This window comes from Falco naumanni, chromosome 5 (genome assembly GCF_017639655.2).
Source record: "Falco naumanni isolate bFalNau1 chromosome 5, bFalNau1.pat, whole genome shotgun sequence".
Classification (NCBI taxonomy): domain Eukaryota; kingdom Metazoa; phylum Chordata; class Aves; order Falconiformes; family Falconidae; genus Falco; species Falco naumanni.
Window position 1 is genome coordinate 34,195,440 of NC_054058.1, and position 18,828 is coordinate 34,214,267.

The 18,828-nt window shown below is 53.8% G+C and overlaps 1 protein-coding gene across 2 annotated transcripts in view; it reads right to left on the reverse strand.

Annotated features, from left to right (window-relative positions):
- Nucleotides 1-9,489: 9,489 nt before the first annotated feature.
- The window catches only part of CACNG2 (calcium voltage-gated channel auxiliary subunit gamma 2), a 52,006-nt gene continuing 42,667 nt past the window's right edge, over nt 9,490-18,828 (reverse strand). For both annotated transcript variants that reach the window (XM_040596995.1, XM_040596996.1), the window contains 3 exons: nt 14,551-14,634; nt 10,603-10,743; nt 9,490-10,099 (listed from right to left, as the gene is read on the reverse strand). In XM_040596995.1, coding sequence (XP_040452929.1) covers nt 9,564-10,099; nt 10,603-10,743; nt 14,551-14,634 — 761 coding nt within the window. In that variant the 3' untranslated portion in view covers nt 9,490-9,563. The remainder of the gene's footprint in view (nt 10,100-10,602; nt 10,744-14,550; nt 14,635-18,828) is intronic.

Sequence of the window (18,828 nt, forward strand, 5' to 3'; positions counted from 1 at the left end):
TTTTATCCCGGCAGCCAACAGGCTAATTCTACAAGTTTATTCTACAAAGCTCAATTAGAGCAGCTGGCACTGGCAGTGTCCCTACTGGCTCTGAGCCTGCAGAAGGAGCGGAAGGCTGGTGCAGTGGCTGGGGTATGAGCCTGGGAGTCTGCAGGCTGAGCTACAAGTCCCTGCTCTGTGGCTGTCCTCCAGGCCACCCTGGTAAGCCTCCCCAGTGGGAGCTTGACACCTCCATGCTGCACAGGGAGAGACATTTCCCTGCCTCGCTGGAGGAGAAATGCATTAGGGATACAAGCTATCCTGGTGATGGGGAACTGTGTCAACAGAGGCAGAAGCAGGTCATGGCTGCTGCATCTGGGAAATGCTGTGTAGATCCAGCCAGATCGACAGCAGGGAAGAGGATGGGGCCCTGGGTGATGGAGGGTGCAGGGCATGCTGTGCCTTCTCACCACTGAGTTAGCAGTTTGCTTTTCAGCTGCAGGAGCCCCGCTCCATGCCCTGCAGTTCTGCAATGCCTGAGTTATATTCAGCGCTGCCCTGAAAAGGATCCTAGTGTGTGTGAGCAGAACCGCAGGCAACACAGGCTTCCTTTACAAGGGCCTTTGCCCAGCACAGAAGCGCCCTCAGTTATTTCCTTGAACATCATCAGTGTTAAGTTACCCTCAGTGAAAAATCAGAATCTTCTGGGGCTAAACGTGCTCTGCAAATGCTCCTGCCTCACTGGTCCCTCCTCTGGAAGGCTTACTGTTTATGCCAGCCAGGCAAAGATGTCTAACAGGACATCAAGAGGCAGAAAGAGTTCAAGCGATTTCTGCTAGGGAATTGAACCCCATTTGTGCAAGACCTAGTTATCAAGAAAGTAAGGAGCAGAATGCAGATGCTACCTATGTATAGCATGCTGTTCCCCTCCCAGGGACTCTCAGAAAAGTCTCTGCTAAAGACAATAGTGGCAAGGGACGTGCAGGAGCCCCACGAGCCTGCAGTTGCCATTCCCTTCCCTGCCCCTCAGTAAGTCAAAGATGGGTCTGGCTGACACGCTTGGCTGGGGACAAATGTGCCTCTCGGGGTACAGGGAGTGCAGAGCCTCGGGGCTATTCCTTCCTCTCCTCTTGAGCAGATTTCAGTGCCATCTGCTCTCTTCTGTCTTTGCAGGAGTCATCAGGGCGCTTTTGTCCCTTCCGGCAAAGCCATGCTGCGTATGTCCCCCATAGGGCGTCAGGCAGCCTGAGGCAGCTGGGAAGGATGTGCACTCTCAGCCTTGCTCCAGAAAGCTTCCACTGCAGCAGCCCAAGGTCTTTCTTCCTTTCCTCTTCTCTGTCTGCAGCCTGTCCTTCTGGATGAGGCACTTCCCAAGGTCGCAGCTGATTCCCAAGGTCAGGTTCAGGCTTTGCTGTGGCCTCTGCAGGAGGGGATGGGAAGGGACTGGGGCTGAGAAGGGACCCTCCCTGTACTGCTCACTCCCTAAAAGGGCCCAGAAGCAGCACCAAGCCCTTGGGGGAGAGCAGCAAGGGCAGGAGGAGACATGGGGCAGCCATGGGGCTCCCTGACCTGGGAACTGCTCTGTGGGATTGCTCTGTTTTCTGCATGCGTGAAGTATTTCCCTGCTACACACTCCTGGATGATCACTAGCCCCGCACCAGCTGGAGACAAGAGGCGCTGCAAAATTTAGGGGAGGAAAGATGGGGAGGCTTGCTGATGGCAGGCAGCTTGCTGGGACATGCTGACTCAAGCCTCACGGCCACACCAAGCTCCGAGTAAAAGCTTTGTTGTCTGCCTTCCCCACTTAAAATCATACCTGCCTCTGGGCTGGCTGGAGCCTGTCGCAGGTGGGAGTGAGCCAAGCCCCCATGTCCAGGTGAGTTACGTTGTTGTGTCCCCTCCGAGCTTTCCAGCTGGAAGGAAAGAGGGAATGGGGGGAAGCAGGTCATGAGGAGTCCTGGCAGACTGGAAGTGGGCCCTCGCCACGTCTGTGCACCAGTGGGACTACTGGGCAAGGGTCCCACTGCCGCGTCTCCTGTGGGAGCTGTGTGGCTGCTCCGGCTCCCACACTGTGCGGCTTTGCGACTCTGCTGCTGTGCCAAGCTTGTCCCGCGGGATGGCACTGCCTGCTCAGGAACGGGCAGCCAGGCCGGCGCTCCTGGCAGGCATAAATTCAGCAAATTAAACGGCAGTGGCAGATTCTGATTGACAGGTCCCTAGAGAGCAAAGTCCCTTGTTTTCTCCATCCCTGCGGGGATCAGGAGCAGCAGGAAGAGCAGCAGCAGAGAAAACCCTTTCCCAAGCCTAGTGCTTTGCCCTTGCAGATCTGTTTCTGGGACTCAGCCCATACCCGTATATCTTGACCCCTTTGCTGAAGCTGTCAGTACCGGGCCAGCCGGCTCCTTCACTGCGGACTTTCTGCAATGTCAAGAGCCAACCTCTGCAGAGGATGCCAAGGCCATCTCATCCCAGCCCTGATTGCACACACAAGCTGTTCCACCCTTGTCATTCTGTGCCTGGGGTGCAAGGCCTGGAGGTTTCAATAAAGGGCAAGCGAAATTAGGCCAGCAGGGTTTAGCGTCATTCACACATTACTCCTCTCTACGGTGTAAAACTGGCACAAATGACAATACCCTGCCAGAACGGTTCATGCCTGTATTGGCTTTGCTGGAGCCAGGTCAAAGCTGGGATTTGCAGCCCAGGAAGTTGCGGGCTGGGTGAGCGCCCAGCCGCCACTCTCCTGCTTCTGCTCCTGCGTGAAGCAGCATGGTCCACGGGGATCTTGGCTCCTCTGATGGGGTCCTCACTGCAGCTCCATGCCTGGCAGGTCCTCAGCACCCCTCTACCTGGCTGGCGGTTGATGGCTTTAGGATGGAGTATCCACTGTGGATACTGGGACATTACAGATATCCGCTCTACCCTTGTGGGCACAGATCCTCAAGAAAAGGTCTTTCTAGGACCTGTCCCATGTCCTGGGGACAGGTCCCTGTCCTATCTCCCAGGCTGGAGGGGAGTTTCTTCTCTCTGTAGGGTATTTTGGCTGCACAGCTGCTCTGGATCTCTGTGGAGCCGCCAAACTGTGGTGCAGATGCACTCAGTTTGTTTAGGACTGTCCTGCCTGGGTGGGGAGCAGCACACCGTGCAGCAGCCCCTGTGGGGTCCAGTTCCATGCCTTGGCTTAGCGAGAGGGATGATGTCTTCTCTACTCTTGGAGGGGAAACTCAGGCTGGTGACATTTATTTCATATCCCCTTAATCTGTATAGGTCCTTGGCTACTTTTAAAATTTACCCTCCCTCTGTCTCCCTTCCCTACAAAACCTGCTTCCTCTTCTTTCTCTCTTCAGGGGTGTCTAGAGGAGGGGGGGAAGTCCCCAGCAGCTGGAAGGCATGCGGGGAGCGGATGCTGAGTCATCTGGAGCCACCTCTACCCCTTGGACAGACCTCCACAACATTCAGCTGTCCTGCCCTTTGAGAGCCTTGCTTACCTAGCAGCTTTCATTATGTTGACTGTACCTCCTTACAGGCCCCCTTTCTCCATCAGCTCTCCTTGAGCGTCTCTCCATCCTTGGCCTTGGTGCTTGGCTTTGGAAAGGTGAGATATGTAGTTGTCTTCCTCCCCTTGTGTCAATCCTCACACGTAAGCAAGACGGCAGGCTTGTGTTTCTGACGCTTGGCCTCTCTGTAGTCATTTGGCACTAAAAATTATCTGCAGAGAAAAGTACTGGGCTCCAACCCTTGGTCTTAATTTCCTCCCTCACCAAACCGTTATTACTAATTACCACTTCTAGGTGTTTAAACCATTTCAATAATGCTGTTAAATGCCTGACATTAATTTAATGGCCAAGTATCTGGGTTTCCCCACATGAAGAACTCTCAGAGCGTCTCCCACAGACCCAGCCAGCGCTGGCTGTGGTCCATACGAGAGAGGCAGCAGGGGAGCAGTGAGCATAAGTTAATGTCAGACCCACCAGTGCCAGGACCTGAGCATTACTCAGCAGGAAGCACTCCCTCACCCCATACCATCTCCCAAAGGGAGCCCCCTCTTCAGCCATGCTGCCTCCACAGAAAGAGAAGACCTGGCACTGCTGCCAGCACTGGCCAGCATCCTGTGGGCAGAGTGTGCCCTCTCAAGCTCAGATCCTCTGCCAGAGCTGTCCTAGGGGATTGCTCCATCTGACTGGGACAGCACTCTCCCTGGCAGATGCCCTGCCTGCTTTCCACCCATCCATGGCCAGCATTTGAAAGTATGTCCTCGGATTTGGGGGGGGGGGGGGGGGGGGGGGGGGGGCTGTCAGAAATAAGCCCCATGCAGGGCTGGGAGCTGCTTTCCTCCCACACCTGAAAGCAGGGAATAGCCATTGCCCCAACAGAGCTCCCAGGACTGCAGTGCAATGGGAACCTGGCTGAAGGCATCAGGCCAGGCTTTGCCTGCTGCATCTCTTCTCCTGCTCCACTGCAAAGGGCCTGGTGGCTCTCCTCCTCCACTGCTGGATCTTGGGACTGAGGCAGGGGGACTTTTCCAACCCAAATGTTTTAACTGACCTCTCAGTCACAAGTGTCTGGCATCTCCAGGATCTCAATGGCTCACTGCTGTGGAGAAGACCCTGGTGCCCTGTTCACCCCTGGTATAACCAGGGCCTGCCAGAGCACCAGCCATCACCAGGAGAAGCAAGCAAGTGACACAGGGAGCACTAAGACCCAGGAGGGACACAGGATAACATTTTAGGATCTTGCACCCACCAAGTGTTAATGCACCCTCGGAGAGAGGGGGAATGAGGGCTCCCACCTGTGCGCAAGCCTTTTGCTTTCAGTGACACCCCTTTAAGACATCACTTAATATGACAGCTTTATTAGTTAATGTTTGTAAAGTGCTTTGAACATGAAAAGTGCTGTATAAGTGCTGAGTATTACTATTTATTATGGCCTGGAGGCTGGCCCTGTCTGAGCAGCATTCCCCATGCCTAATTTCAGGGTGCTGCAGTTTCCCTGCCTCTCCCCCTCTGTTGCCCCAACCTGTAAAAGCCAGAAGGAGATGGGAAGAAGCAGAGAGGGAAAAGTAAGCCCATCTGCACCCTGCAAGAGAGGAGCACCTCATGGAGTTGTGTAGGGGGGCTGAGCCATGCATGCACCCCCAGGTGGGCCATCACATGGGAAGTGGAGACACATCTCCCCAGTGCCCCACTGGCATGGCTGGGGATGAGGGAACACCCCCTCGCCCCCAGTTCTGTGGTGGGCTGGTGTTAACAGCGTCGCAGGGAGGATGGAGGATATGTGGGGGGGGTTCTCCAGCTCATCCCACCCATGTCTGGGTGGGGGTACTCAGCACTGGTGGTGGCTTCAGAGCCAGGAAAGAGGATGAGAAAGGGGTGAGAAAGTTTTGAGGTCTGTGAGCTAGACGGAGCGGGGAGGCAGCTGCGTCCTAGACGTGTTCATGGCAGGGCCAGGAGCTCCCCACGTCCCCTGGAGCTGGTGCCTGGCCTGCTTTGTGGCCTCTTCCCTCCTCATGCCCTCCTTCTTGCCGAAGCTGCTCCCGGGAAGGGTCCCTGAGGAAGAGCAGAAATAGGGCGGCGGGTGCCCCCAATTACCTCAGTGCTGAAGCGTCCCACCGGCGGGCCCACGAAATGCGTGTGCTGAGAGGCTCGCTGGGGGGCACGGGGTGAGCGTGAGGTGTGAGGTGCTGCCAGGGGCCCAAAGGAGGAGGGTGAGCTGGAGGGGGGTGGGCTGGAGGCCGGGGGCTGGGGAGGGCCAAGGTGGGGATTCAGAGGTGCCAGCCGGGGGATCTGGATGCTGAGTACTGGTATCAGCCTGCACAAGGTGCATCAGGCGGTGGGAAGGACTGCGGTGCTGGGATTGCACTATGACCAATGGGGACACCAGGTGTGCCTTCACCCCACTGCCCCCCCTGCCACCACTGAATTAAACCCTCTGGTCCCACCTGCTTGTTCAGCTCGTGGTCCTGCTTGCCCTCCATGGGTCAAACCCTGGCTGCATTTTGGAGGAGCTTTTTTACTCAGGTGGCTGCCCTTCCCTGTCGCCTCTCTGAGCTGCTGGTGGTGGTGTCTGGTGGGGATCCTCATCTGCTTCGGAAAGCCATGGCCGGTCCCACGGCAAGCAGGAGCCCAGTGGTGGGCAAGGGGGTCTCAGCGTGTTGCTGGCACACCTGCTGCTGGTGGTGGGGTGGGGGGTGAGGGGACATGCCAGGAGCCCGGGCCTTTTGCAGTACTCTCGCCTCCCTGCCCTGCTGCCGCCTCACCCGTTTCTGGGTCTGCAGCTCCAGCTGTAAGCGAGCCCCTGCTCTGGGCTCTGACACTGAGCATTTCCACCAGACAGCCACTGCCAACCCAGCTGCTGAGGAAATCACCAGAAACTGCATGAGTGGCTGAACAAAGCCCTGAAACAATGTTAGGCCTGCTTCCTTTTCTTTTTCCTTGTTGAGCCCTCGAGCCTGTGCAAATTCTGAGCTTGCCAGCGGTCCTTGGCTTGCTGCCATGAGAGCTGCTGTCTTCGGGTGGGAGTTGGAGCATCATCCCCTGTGGTAACACCACCCTGGGAGGAATGGGACTGGAGGGGTGGCACTGGGGGCTAAGTGGGGGCTGGAGCAGATGTTTTGGAGGGCAGCAAGGAAAGCCCACATGCGTGACTTGAGCTTACCCACTCTTATTTAAAAAAAGTTGTGGCAAAGCCCTCTCCTCTTACCTCATCCTTCCTCCTTCTGTCTTGAAGACTGGCTTGAGAAGAGCAGCTGAAGGCAGCCTGTCTGCTGAATCACCAAAGGGGACAAAAGTGTTTGGAAAAGTTGACTTTTTTGCTGGGTTTTGAGGTACTCCTCTGGCACAGTGGGACAATAAATTCCCCCCAATAAAGCCACATAAACGAGGACCAAGTTATAAAAAAAAAATCTTTATTTCATGTACCAGGATTTTTTTTTGTCATTTTCTCTTTTTAAAATTTTTTTCTTTTTAACAGTCTGAAAAAAACCAAAAAATAAAGAAAATGGAGGTCGGTTTCTTGTACTGGTTTCAGCTGGACATGAGCAACACCCTCAGAAAAAAGCTTTTCGGCCAGCCCTCGCCTCCCGCATGTGCTCTCTGGCACGCTGCCGCAGCCCCCCCCGTCCTGCCTGGCCCTGGGGGGGCCCTCGGCCCTGTGAATGCTCCCCAGCCCCACGGCGGGGGTCGGCGGGCGAGGGCGGCTGGGGATGGACACCCCAACGCTGCCCTCCCTCTATGCTGGGGTCTGCAAAACTGACTTAACTTATTTCTTGGGGGGCACTGCGGGGAGGGGGTTCCCTGTGAATCTTTTTTAAAGGGCTAGGGGGTCACAGGAGGGGATTTCAGCGGTGGAGGGTGAGGGGTGCGTCTGAACACCCGGCCAAGCCACTTGCATCCTCCTCTTGCCCTGTAATGCTGTTTTTTGGGGGTGACTCCCTCCCACTTCTGCCCCCTGCCCTGCCCTGGAGCGGGGAGGGGGTTAAAGCGGCGAGGGGGGGTAGGCGCAGGGAGGATCAGGCTGCTTTAAAGCAGAAATCCCGCTGGGACCCGAAGCGGGGGACTGTGCAGCTCCTAAAACTGGAGCAGCAGGAACGGGGACGGAAAAAAAAGTCGAAAAGTGGGTCTGAGCTGCCGAAGGGCTTGGCGGCCCCATCCTGCAAAACCTCGGCCTTGCGCCGGCTCAGGGCACAGACCCGCAAGGGCCCTGTCCTTGCCCCAGGCTGGCGCTTTCGGGGTGTCACAGAGAGCCCCGCGCTCCCCTGCCACCGCCTCCCCTCCTGCCTGTGTCCTCAGAGGGGGAGCTGGGTTAAAAGTTGTTCCTGGCATCCCCGGTGCCCTGTTCCCCCGCCACGGCAGGGAGGGAGGGGGCTGCGGCCAGGCCAGGGGTCCCAGCGTAGATGGTGGGGGCTCAGCTCACTGCTGCGGATGAGACCACAGCAGGCTGGGACCCCCAGTGACAGGGGGACGAGGACAAAACCCAGCAGGCATGGAGATGCCCGACAGCTTCACACCTGTCCCTGGCATGGCCGTTGGGACTTGGGGGGCTCAAGCCCAGAGCTGGGGGCTTCCTGGGATGGGGGCTGGGGGGGGACGTGTGAAGACCGAGCAGCTGGCAGCCAGCTTTGGGTCAGGGCGGGCTGGCTGTGCCCAGGGGAGGACAGGAATGATCTCAGGGGGTGGCTGGGTGGGTCTTGCCGTGCCCCCACAGGCAGGACCTAAGGGCATCCGGGCAGCTGTAGGGAGCGTGTGGCTGCCCTGGGGACCCTCCGGAGCATTCACAGGCATTCACGAGTGCCACCCCTGGCATCAGCACGCTGCCCTCGGCTTTGGCCTCCAGGGCCTCCCCCCCACCCCCAGCAACATCATCCTGAAAGGATGGGAGCCCCAGTTCCCCTCCACCAGCCCCCACCTTTTCCCTGTGCCTCCCATCCTGCTCCCCACTGTCTTTTTTCTTTTTTTTTTTCACAGTTTAAAGCTTGAGAAAACAAAATGAAAAGAAAAAAATACTATCTGCTTTTCTTGCAAGTAAATCCACTTATTATATTTACATTTATTTATAGCTGTTGTTTTATTAAAAAAATTGCCACTTTTTTTTTTTTAAGAAACCTTTTTTTGTCCTTTTTTTTGTCTCTGTGTGTGTGTGTCTTTGTTTACTGTGTCTGTTTGCTTTTTGCACTGTCACCATTAACCTCAGGGTCCCCAGGGCCAGGGGAGTGGGCCCCCTCTGGGGACACTGCGGAGGGGTGACTCAGCATTGGCTCCCACCCTCCCTAGGGACAGGAGTCACTCTTAACCCCTACGGACTTGTAGGGGATGAGCAGATCCCCCTGGATCCTGGGGGCATGGAGCAGATCCCCATGGATCCTGGGGCAATGGAGTGGGTCGCAGTTGACCCCAGCACCCCAGGATCCTCCGTAATTGGCCCAAGGACACTGAAGCTGCTGCCAGCCGAACTCCCATCCCTTGTCCCCCGAGGAGCCCATGCTGGGTTAAAGGTAAGTGGGAAACAAACCGTAAAATTAAAGAATAAAACCCCCGAAAATCCAAAGAGCTGCCTCCTTCTCCTCCTCCTCCCACTTGATTTATTGTCATTTGTTGTTTCTTGGTTCCCTTTTATTTTTTTAAAGTCTGTTTTTATTAAATGTTAAAATAATGGTACATGGGAAATCATGCATTTTCTTTTAAATTTATTTCTATTTTTTAAATCTCTTTCAGTTTTAAAGTTTTTCTCTTTTTTCCTTTTTTCTTTTTCTTTTTTTTTTAAATAATTTTTTTTCACTGTTGTCTCTTTCCTCACATTTCCTTTTCATTTGTTTGTTTGTTTTTTGTTTGCTCGCTTGTTTGTCTGCTTATCTGCTTGTTCGTTGTTTTTTTTTTCTTTTTGTTTTTATTAGTCATATTTTTTTTTTTTGCTTTTTGTTGATTTTTTTTTTTTTTGCGCGTTGGGAAGGTCCCCACCCCCCCAAGGGGTGCTTCCACCTCCTCCTTCCCACTCCTCTTCTGCCCCCTGACCCCTTCCACCCTCCCCACCCCACAGCCCACCCCGTCTCCTCCTGCCTGCTCCTGCCCCATTTTCAGCTCCTGGTGACGGCTTCATACCGGGGTGGTCCGGCGGTTGGCTGTGTTGGTGTGGATAGAGTCCTTGTTCTCTTTCTGGATACAGTTGTGAACCTGGAGGAAACTGTTATCCCTGTCGGAGTTGTAGGTGGCGGTGGGGGTGGTGGTTGCCTTCAGCGGGTCCCTGGTCAAGGTGTACATCGAGATCTCTGTTGATGGGAGGGTGTTGAACCCTTTGATCCCAACAGGAGAGGCATCCCTGGAGTGTGAAGGCTCGGTGGAGCGGGAGCTGGAGCGGCTGCGTCTCTGATAGCGGTACCGGTAGCTGGGGATGCGGGTGATGGCGGAGGACTGGAGGTAGTCCGTGGCACGAGCGTTGGCACGCAGCTGTTTGTGCCGGTCTATGAACATGTGGACAGCCAGCACTCCCACCATCTCAGCTATAATGAAGGACAGGGCCCCGAAGTAGAAGGACCAGCCATAGGAGTAGCTGTTCTTCTTAGAGTCGCTCTTGGAGGGGTCTCCAGCATTGGCTGATATGTATACGATGATGCCAATTATATTACTCAGACCTGCCAGCCAGCCAGTGGGGGAGAGAGAGGGAGATGTCAGAAGGGTCACACATGGCAGTGGTGGGGGCTGTGGGGTTGAGCCCCTGTCCCTGGGAGGTGAGGACGGGAGGGTCCCCAGCCACCCATCCCCTCCTGGTGGGAAGCTTTCCTTGGGGAAACCCAGGCAAGACCCTCCTTGCGTGCCTGCCACATCCCTGGACTGCATTCCCAGCTGGTCCCTGAGATGCTGGGTGTAAGGAAACCCTCTCCCTCCAGCAGCTCCCAAGCAGCAGGAAAGCCCCTACCTGCAGGGTGCTGCTGCCTGCCCCTGCCAGGCAAGCAGGCAGGGCGGAGAGGCATCCTTGGGAGGCTGCTTTCACCCTGAAAAAGGCTCATCAGGGCTGGGGAACACACACACTTCAGCCTAGGTAACCGTGCCCCTGCAGGATGCCCTGGCTGGGCAGCCCCCTACCCTCCCGCCGCAAGCCCATCTCTGGGGTGTCAGGCCCTGTGCATTCCTTTACCTGCAGACACAAAGAAGATGCCGGCACTAAGGATGATGTTGTGTCGGGTTTTGTAGAACTCGCTGGCTGCAATGCAGAGTCCACCCATGAAAAGCAGAATCACACTCAGGATCGGGAAAATACTAGAGGCTCTAACAGCCCCTGTGGAGGAGCGAGGGAAAGGGGAAGAAAGAACAGTGCAAGTGTGAGAGCGAGGAAAAAGGGGCACAGAAACAGCGCCGGGGTGGGGGGACAGAGGGATGCGAGCACATTTTGTGGGTGGGGGCAAAGGGGAGAGACAGAGGGCAACATGCAGGCAGGGAGTAATTCAAGGAGGGATAAAGGCATTGGGGGACAAAAGGAGGGAGAGAGAAACAAAGTGTGTCAGAAAAAGAGAGTGGTCCGAAGAAACTCTCCTGTGCTTTGGCTGCTGCCGTGAAGCCAGTGGCCCGGTGTGGGCAGGCAGAGGGGGCTAGTGGCTGAGCTGGGAGCCTGCTTGTGCTGCCTGTCCCTCCTCGTGCTGTCTTTTCCTCTGCTTTTGGGGGGGACTATGGGCTGCATGGGGAGCCCTGGCACTCTGGCTTCTCCTCCTGCAGAGCGCTGCCGCTCAAGCCCACTCTTCAAAGAGCAGCAACCCAAATGCTTCCTGTGGAGCTGCTCAATCTGGAATCCTCCCAAAAGGGCATGAGCATCTCAAGGAGAGAGATTTTTTTTTTTTTTTTTTTTTTTTTAAGGGCTGGGAAGGAGCTCCTGGTGCTGTGCACTGCTCTGTGGCTGCAGTGAGGACTGAGAAGCGAAAGTCTCAGCCCTGCGTGCTGAAACACGGGGCTTATCCTAGTGATTAAATGCCTGGGCTCCTTCCAGAGGGCAGTGATGGGTTCGGATGTGCCAGCTCCCACACACGCACGCTCTCCATCGGTCGATATGCGAAGAGCTCAGCCGGCAGAGGGCAATGGCATAGATGCACGTATATACTCACACACACACAAATCATACCCCAGAGCTTCTGGGGGGACTCTCTCGTACTCAAGCAGTGAAAGGCCAGGACTGTGTATACACACACCCCCACACACGCACGCATGCACACACTGCTCGTGGGCTGTTCAGTGGGTACCAACAGTCTGCCTGAGTTTGTGTTGCCAATATTCATATTTTTTAACTAGGAAGGCCTTCCCTCCTCCATTCCCAAAAGAAAATAAGCTGCTAAAGTGTGAAATGAAGCCTTGCTTGGTAACAAAGGTATCAGACGGGCTGTGGTGCAATTCTGCTTGTGGAGCAAAGATCTGGAAGGGGGGATGAAAGCTAATCCCTCCTTGCCTGCAGGAATGAACCCTACTGAAGCAATTGCAGGACTTTTTCTTAAGTGAGCAGAGACTGTGGTTCAAAGACCCTGTTGGCATCAGGATCCTACCAGGCACAAGCAGTCAGCTCTTTGAGGAGGGTTGTAGCCCACTGCCTACACATGGGGAGTGCAAAAGGCAGGGAGAAACCTCTCTTGCTTGCTTTCCAGTTCTGCTGGTCTGTGTTTCAGGGAACAGGATAGTGATAATAACCATCTTAATAGCTTCTGGAAAGCGAGGTAGAATTTGACAAATGTGAAGCTTAAATGGCAGTAAGCAGACATCCACTGTTTAGGGGGTTTCTAGAGGGATGCTTGGTCAGTCCCGCAACCTGGCCCTGACCACATCAGTTTTATCTGGGTCTTAATTGTGAAATTCACATCTGTTGGGAGGACACAAAGTTGCTGGCTGACATGGGGAGCTGTGGGCATTATGTGATGTAGGAGGACAGCAGCCTTGCTCAGCTCCTGCTTTCTGCCCCTCAGGGGGACCATACCAGAAGGAGAGGGGCAGAATCTTATCCAGTCTTCTGGGGTCCAGAGCCTTTGATTTATAGAGAAGGGGACTCATGATGGTGTTTGGATGCTCCCTCGTATCATCCATCTACTCTTAACTCAAGTGTCTTCTAGCAAAAAAATTCAGGGATGCTTCTGCTTCTTCTCTGACAACAGGCACCTGATTTCAAAAAGACACGTGTGGATGGCTGGCAGAAATAAAGTTCAGCGCTTCTAGCCAGACCATGGGCACTGCCCCACAATCATCCTGGTCCCTTGAATGAGGAAATCGCCTGGGCTGGTACTAATAAACAACTTCCTAGCCGTTCTTGCCAGTACTGCCAGGCATTGCCCATGCAGAGTGCCCAGGGACTCTGGTTTGGCAGAAGTCCTGGGAAGAAGCTGTTCAGTAGGGTCCCTGTCCAGTCAGGTCTAAGCCAGCAGAAATCCCACTTCCCTCCGGAGTCACCCAAGCAGTCCTTTATTGATTTGCCAAATCCCTCTTTGAACCTGCTTCTTTCTTAAAAAGGGCTCTACCCTGGGGATACTGTCAGGTCCTGACGTTGGGCCAATTTTTGTCTTCAGATCTTGTTCCCTCTGAGGGAACAGACCCTTGAGACTTCTCAAGATGTTCTCCCCCTCCCCCCAACTCTTCTTTCTGAAGTGTTGCTGATGCTGCAAGCAGAGTCCTTGCTCCCAAAGCACTCTGCAAGAGCTGGTTTGCCCTCAGAGGCAGCCTGCACAGTCACTGTGCCAAACCGGATCAAACCCCAGTCTTCAGCTCTGCTGTTCAGGGGCCATGCAGCGATTAAGAGACCAGTGCTGCAGAAAGGCATCTGAAAGAAGCAATCTCCCTGGGTTATTTACAGTGGATGAAGAACTGTTTGAGAAACAAAGAGGAAGCAGCATAAGATCTGCCTCTTTTGACATACAAATGAGCTTCACAGAGACTAAATTATCTCTCTACCACAGGGCTGGGTCTCCACGTCTGGCTTGGAGCACACCAGGGTGACAAGGACCCTTATGCTGAAAGGGTCCCAGCCTTTGGAGACCTTGGACACTTAACCTTGGGAGGTCAAAATGTCAGATTTCTGAAGGGAGAAGTTCTCTTCTTGTGATGTCAAAAGGCATTGGGCTTGTGGAGGGAGGGTAGGGTAGCAAGGTAGGGACCTAAGAGGAGGAGTGAACCCTGTTCAGCTGTGCTAAAGGAAGAGCAAGTCCTTGTTCTGGGGCAGGTGAAAATGCTGACTTGTGATGACACGATGTGGATCTGCCCCACTGGCCAGGCTGCCTTCCCTGTTCCCATGCACAAAGTAGTGAGAGCTTCATCTGCACATCACAGGCTGGGCTTGGAGCTCAGGTTAGGTTTCCTTACAGAGGCGCCACGTGCCTGGCATACAGCACCTGTCCTCAGGGCCCTGAGTGAGCACCAGGTCTTTTCTTCAAAGGGCTCTGGCTGTCCTTATTCCTGCTTACCATTCCCATCACTAAAATCACTAAAACCAGCAAAAATCCGATTTACAGCCTCTAGTGGTGTTTGGGGAAAGGTGAAGACAGAAATAGGTGTTCTTCAGACACAGTCCAGCTGATTTCTTAAATCTGATGCAACTGGAATATCAGGTAAGGAAATCATATCATCACAGAATAGTTTGGGTTGGAAGGGACCTTAAATATCATCTAGTTCCAACCCTCCTGCCATGGGCAGATATACCTTCCACTTGGATGAGGTTGCTCAAAGCCACATCCAACCTGGCCTTCCTCTGCTTTAGGAGGACACACACACACATTCACACTGACCCAGCTAGCCCAGTCCTGACCTGAAGCTCACTCAGCAGTTCTGCAATGGATTTGAATTAAGACTCTGGATTTATATTGTAATTAATTGGTGTTATTAAAAAATATACTATACCATTGGTTGTTACTATGAGTTTGAAACTTGCACTGTCTTATGGGCATTGCCCCAGGGAGATGTGAGCAGAGCTGGTTTTGGGTGGTGGCAAGGCTCTGGGGTCACCTCCTCTGGCTTGGTGAGCCTCACAAATCCCAGTGTCTCCACCACCCTACCTTCAGAAAGCAAAAGGCACGCGATGCTAACATCTACAAGCCATTGCAAGGAGAAGAGCCTGCAGACTTACGGAGGAAATATTCTGCTGTATCGGCTTCATAATCTGCATCCTCAGGGAAGTGATCGATTTGCTTACACAGACCTTTAAAATTCCCTAGGGAACAAGAGAAAAAAAAGAACAAATGAGAACACCAAAACCTGCCTCACAAGAACAGCTGCCTTCTGCGTCGCCCTTTGTGCCTGCTCTGCCTTCCTTCCAGGCAGCACACCCGCTCATGTATGGATGCCCATTAAATGCCCAGGTACCCTCCTGGCACACTCATACACCAAATACCCTCTTAATTGCACAGGAACATGTGATTTGCTGTCTAGATCAAGCCTGGTGCCCTCCTAGCCCTATGCCCCTTGCTTCAAACGGTGGAGAGCACCAGAGGCTTTGGCTAGCAGGTGTGACTCCTGCCACCAACAGACAGGAGAGCACTGCCCACCTCTGAGGGAGGTGGGATGGGAAGACAAGCCAGAGTCTGGGTCAGGCTGTGAAGCATAAGGCTCGGGGACCTTTCCCTCAGCATCAATCGGCATAACTGTGGGTGTTTGTGTTTCAGCTGGTGTGGTCCTGGTGGATCCCAGCAGTGCTGTGTATGGCGGGGTGATCAGGTTTGGGTGGAAAAGCGTTTGTTTCTCTCAGCTGTGAATTTGCTGCCTATTCATTTCACAGACAGGGTACATGCTATTGTTCTGCTCCCATAGGAGAAGAACAAAAGCTCTTAATCTACTTCCTCTGTATGACTGCTTGTTTTTGCATACCTTCGTCAGGCCTCCTCTTGTGTCCATTTGAAGACTAAGGCTACAAGAAGCTTGGTGCAAGTGTGTGTATGCAGCAAAACACCCTTTGCAATGGGGGAGTAAAATCTTCCACCACAAGTGAGGGAAGCTGGGCAGCTCACCCTCAGTTTCGTCAGGCTGGTTTATGTACAGGGCCTTCTGCTGGCCTTATTCATGGGCCACCCTTTTTCACACACTCCATGACAGCAAAGCTACCCCAGCAGGAAGCCAGTGACATCTTCCCAGACTTTTGCCATCTGGGATGTCTACCAGGCTCTTATTTTCATCATTCATGTCTCTCCCCTCTTGAAATCAGGAATACCACTCCAGGTAATCCTTAAGCCACATCATCACGACCACTAGTTGATTAGTATCTCAAAGGATCAGGTTGTTCATGCTTGAACAGATGTGATCATGCAGAAGGCAATTTCATTATACCTTCTGGGGCTCCCCCGAAGTTTTTATCCTGCCTTCCCTTATATTTCCCTCTGGACTCTTGCACAGAACTGATGGGCATGATCTGTCCAGAAAGGAGGAATGCAGTGCCCACATGAGGTGTATGGATAGGCATGGTGATCCCATGGGCCCCCTCCCCAGAGGTCACCCACCAAAGTGGGTCAGGCTGACTGATCCGTCAGCAGAAGAGTTTGGAGCCTGAATCTGGAAAGTGACAAATGCTGTGGCAACCTGGGAAGGCCCTGAGCCCAGCCACTGGACCAGGTGGATGTGCAGGGTGATGGGACAGTGAGGCCACCACACTTGTGGTTGTTGCTTCTGGGAAGGGTTGCTCGTGAGGAACCCAGAGCTCTTCCAGGCCAACCCTACCCAGGCTGAGACCTGCAGGTATCATATCAAGTCCCTGAGTCATGTCTTGAAAAGTTTATTCCAGATAAATTCCAGTGATCTTTCAGGGATTTGGGAATGGCTGAGAGAAGGACCAAGCTCAAAGGATTTTCTTCTTGAGACCAAGTCTTCCTGGAGCAAGGTCTGGGATGCTTTGGGAGGCAGTGCTGAGCAAATAGCTGTAGAAGGCAGGTGGGTCAGCCCCCAAGCTCAGCTCCTTCTGCATCCAGTCAGCTTGTGTCTGATGCTTCTGAGATACCTATTGCCTTTAACTACTAGTTCAATGAGCTTCCATGAAGAGGCTAGAGACAGTAGAGAGGAGTGTGTTTGCATGTAAGAGGTAAGTAGTAGCAGAAGAAGGTAGGAACAAAGCCTCTCCTTGTACCTCTGAAGTATATTTCCACACTGAAACTCTGGGTTATGAAAATAGTTTATTAACCACCCATCCCCAATCCAGTTGCCTCATTCAAGAAGTGCCTGCATCTCAGCCATGGCTATTCTGAAAGAAAAGCTTCAGAGCCGAGAAAATTCGCTTGCACACTCCCACCCTGCAACGCGCCCGTTTAAATACGGCATGAAGGGGGCCCTATCCCTTGCTTGCCCCTGACTGCCTGGGGCCATCTGCCAGCGACAGACGAGCAGCTCGTCACCCTGGTCCTTTGGCTGCGGTCACTGCTGTACAGTGCACGTGAAGACTGCCACTCTCCGAGGCACTGGGGAAGTCTCCAGCCTAAGATCTCAGCTCCTTGCCCAGCAGATCCTGAACGTTGAATGCCTCCTGCCCATACATGCTGGGAGGGCAGGTAGAGACTGCATGCACCTCCCAGGTGAGGCTTCCAGCGCACAGCCAGAGCCCCCCAGTTGGAATCAGCCAGAGAGGGAAGAGGCACTGCACCTGGAAACCCCCTCACTCTGTGCCATCCTTTCCCTGCTCCCCTGCTCCATTTCTTGCTGTATTTGAGCCTGATTAATTCCTATGTGAAGAATCGAGCTGCTTGGGAAAGATGCTGCATCTTGTGCAGTCTTTTATATGGACTTGTGAGAAGCTCATCTGCTCCTGATGCTGAGTGTCCAAAAAGCCTTGCTGATCTAGCTCAGCAAGGTGCTTGGCCACTGGGACGTCCAGCCTTAGCTTGCTTAAAATGCCGTGGCATTGAGGAGCTGCCCTTCACCACAGCCTGATATGCTGCACCAGGCTGATCCCCCTCCCTGGCTCAACCCTGCCAAGGTTCGTGAGGGCAGGGTGGGCAGCGTGGGTCCCACTTGAGTCCCTGCTTTGTCTGTGCTCAGCACAGAGCACCGTGACTCTGGATGCTGACTATTTGCCTGTGCTACCACACCCTCTCATCCAATGCCTCCTAGCTCCTCTGGGGAATGGATGGGGAAAGGATGCAGAATTTAGGTCATTAATGTGCTAACTGGGAATAGAAGAGAACAAGATTCAGTTTTTGCTCTGCCACAGGCATGCTGTTAAAACCACTTTTTCCCTCTGCCTTAGAGTCCCACCCTGTGAAATGGGGGTGACCGTACTGCTCTGCCTTGTGCCGAGCGGGGATGCGTTAAAGAGGGCATGGTGTGGGTGTGCTGGTGCCCGCAGCTGTGCAAGCACATGGAGTAGGTGGGTGATGGATGGTGGCAGTTCAGAAACCTTCTTGGTGTAGGGAAGGCCTCGATATCGCTTCTTGCGCCAAGGTCACTCGGCAATTCTCTGACAGACATCTGTGGCCTGCTGAGATGGTGCAGCAGCCTCCCTGGCACCTGTGTTGGTGGAAGCGCTGTGGCCACACACGGGGAGGGGGATGGAGCAGCTCAGCAGTGCTGCCGAGATCTGACATAACAGCCTTTTCCCGTGCTGCACACGCAGTTTGCAGAGCCAGGGAGGGAAAAGCCATGTTCCACCCTATAGTTAATATTCCTGAATGCCTGAGCAAAAGCAAATCATTATTTGGGAAGGCGAGTAGGGCTCTGAGAGCCCCTCAAGGGAGTGAGAGCAATGTCTCCTCTGCATTTGTGTCCCTTTGCCCTTCCCATTCTTTCCAACTTGAACTATTTCATGCTGCAAACCCTGGAACAGGCTGGTGTTGAGCACTCTGGCTTCTCCTGCATGTCTCTCTGAGAACCTTCAGCCACGCGCTTCCACCTCCTCCCTGCAGCTCTCCCAGCACAGTTTGGACTTTCCCCTCATCCTCTTTCTCATGCTCACCCACCAGATCTTCCTCCTGTTTCTCAGTCTCTCTCATTCATCGCAGCCACCTCCCTCTCACTGGCATATCAGTGTGGGCATCCTTCGAGCAGCCTGCTTTGGGATGTGCAGGCTGCAGAGGAGGCAGGGAGGAGCTTGGATTTTTTTCAGGACAGAAAGTCTGGGGATGCCCAGGTCCGTGGAAAATCACAGAACATCCCCCAAGTGCCCTGGGTATTACTGGGAGTCCTTAGACAAGATCCTCACCCTTTGCTTGTTGGTTGCCCAAGCTTTGGAAAATGCAGTCTGGAGGAGCTAGGACTGGTGCAACAGGCATCCCCTCAGTGCATGGACCAGGACAGAAGTTGCCCAGCCAGGGCAATAAGAGCAGAGACAAGCTGCCATGCTGCCAAGAGGGACTGAACGTCTAAGATGCATGAAAATCAGCCCTCCTCCAATGCAGCCAGGTCATTGTTTGGGTACAGGCTGTCTATCCAG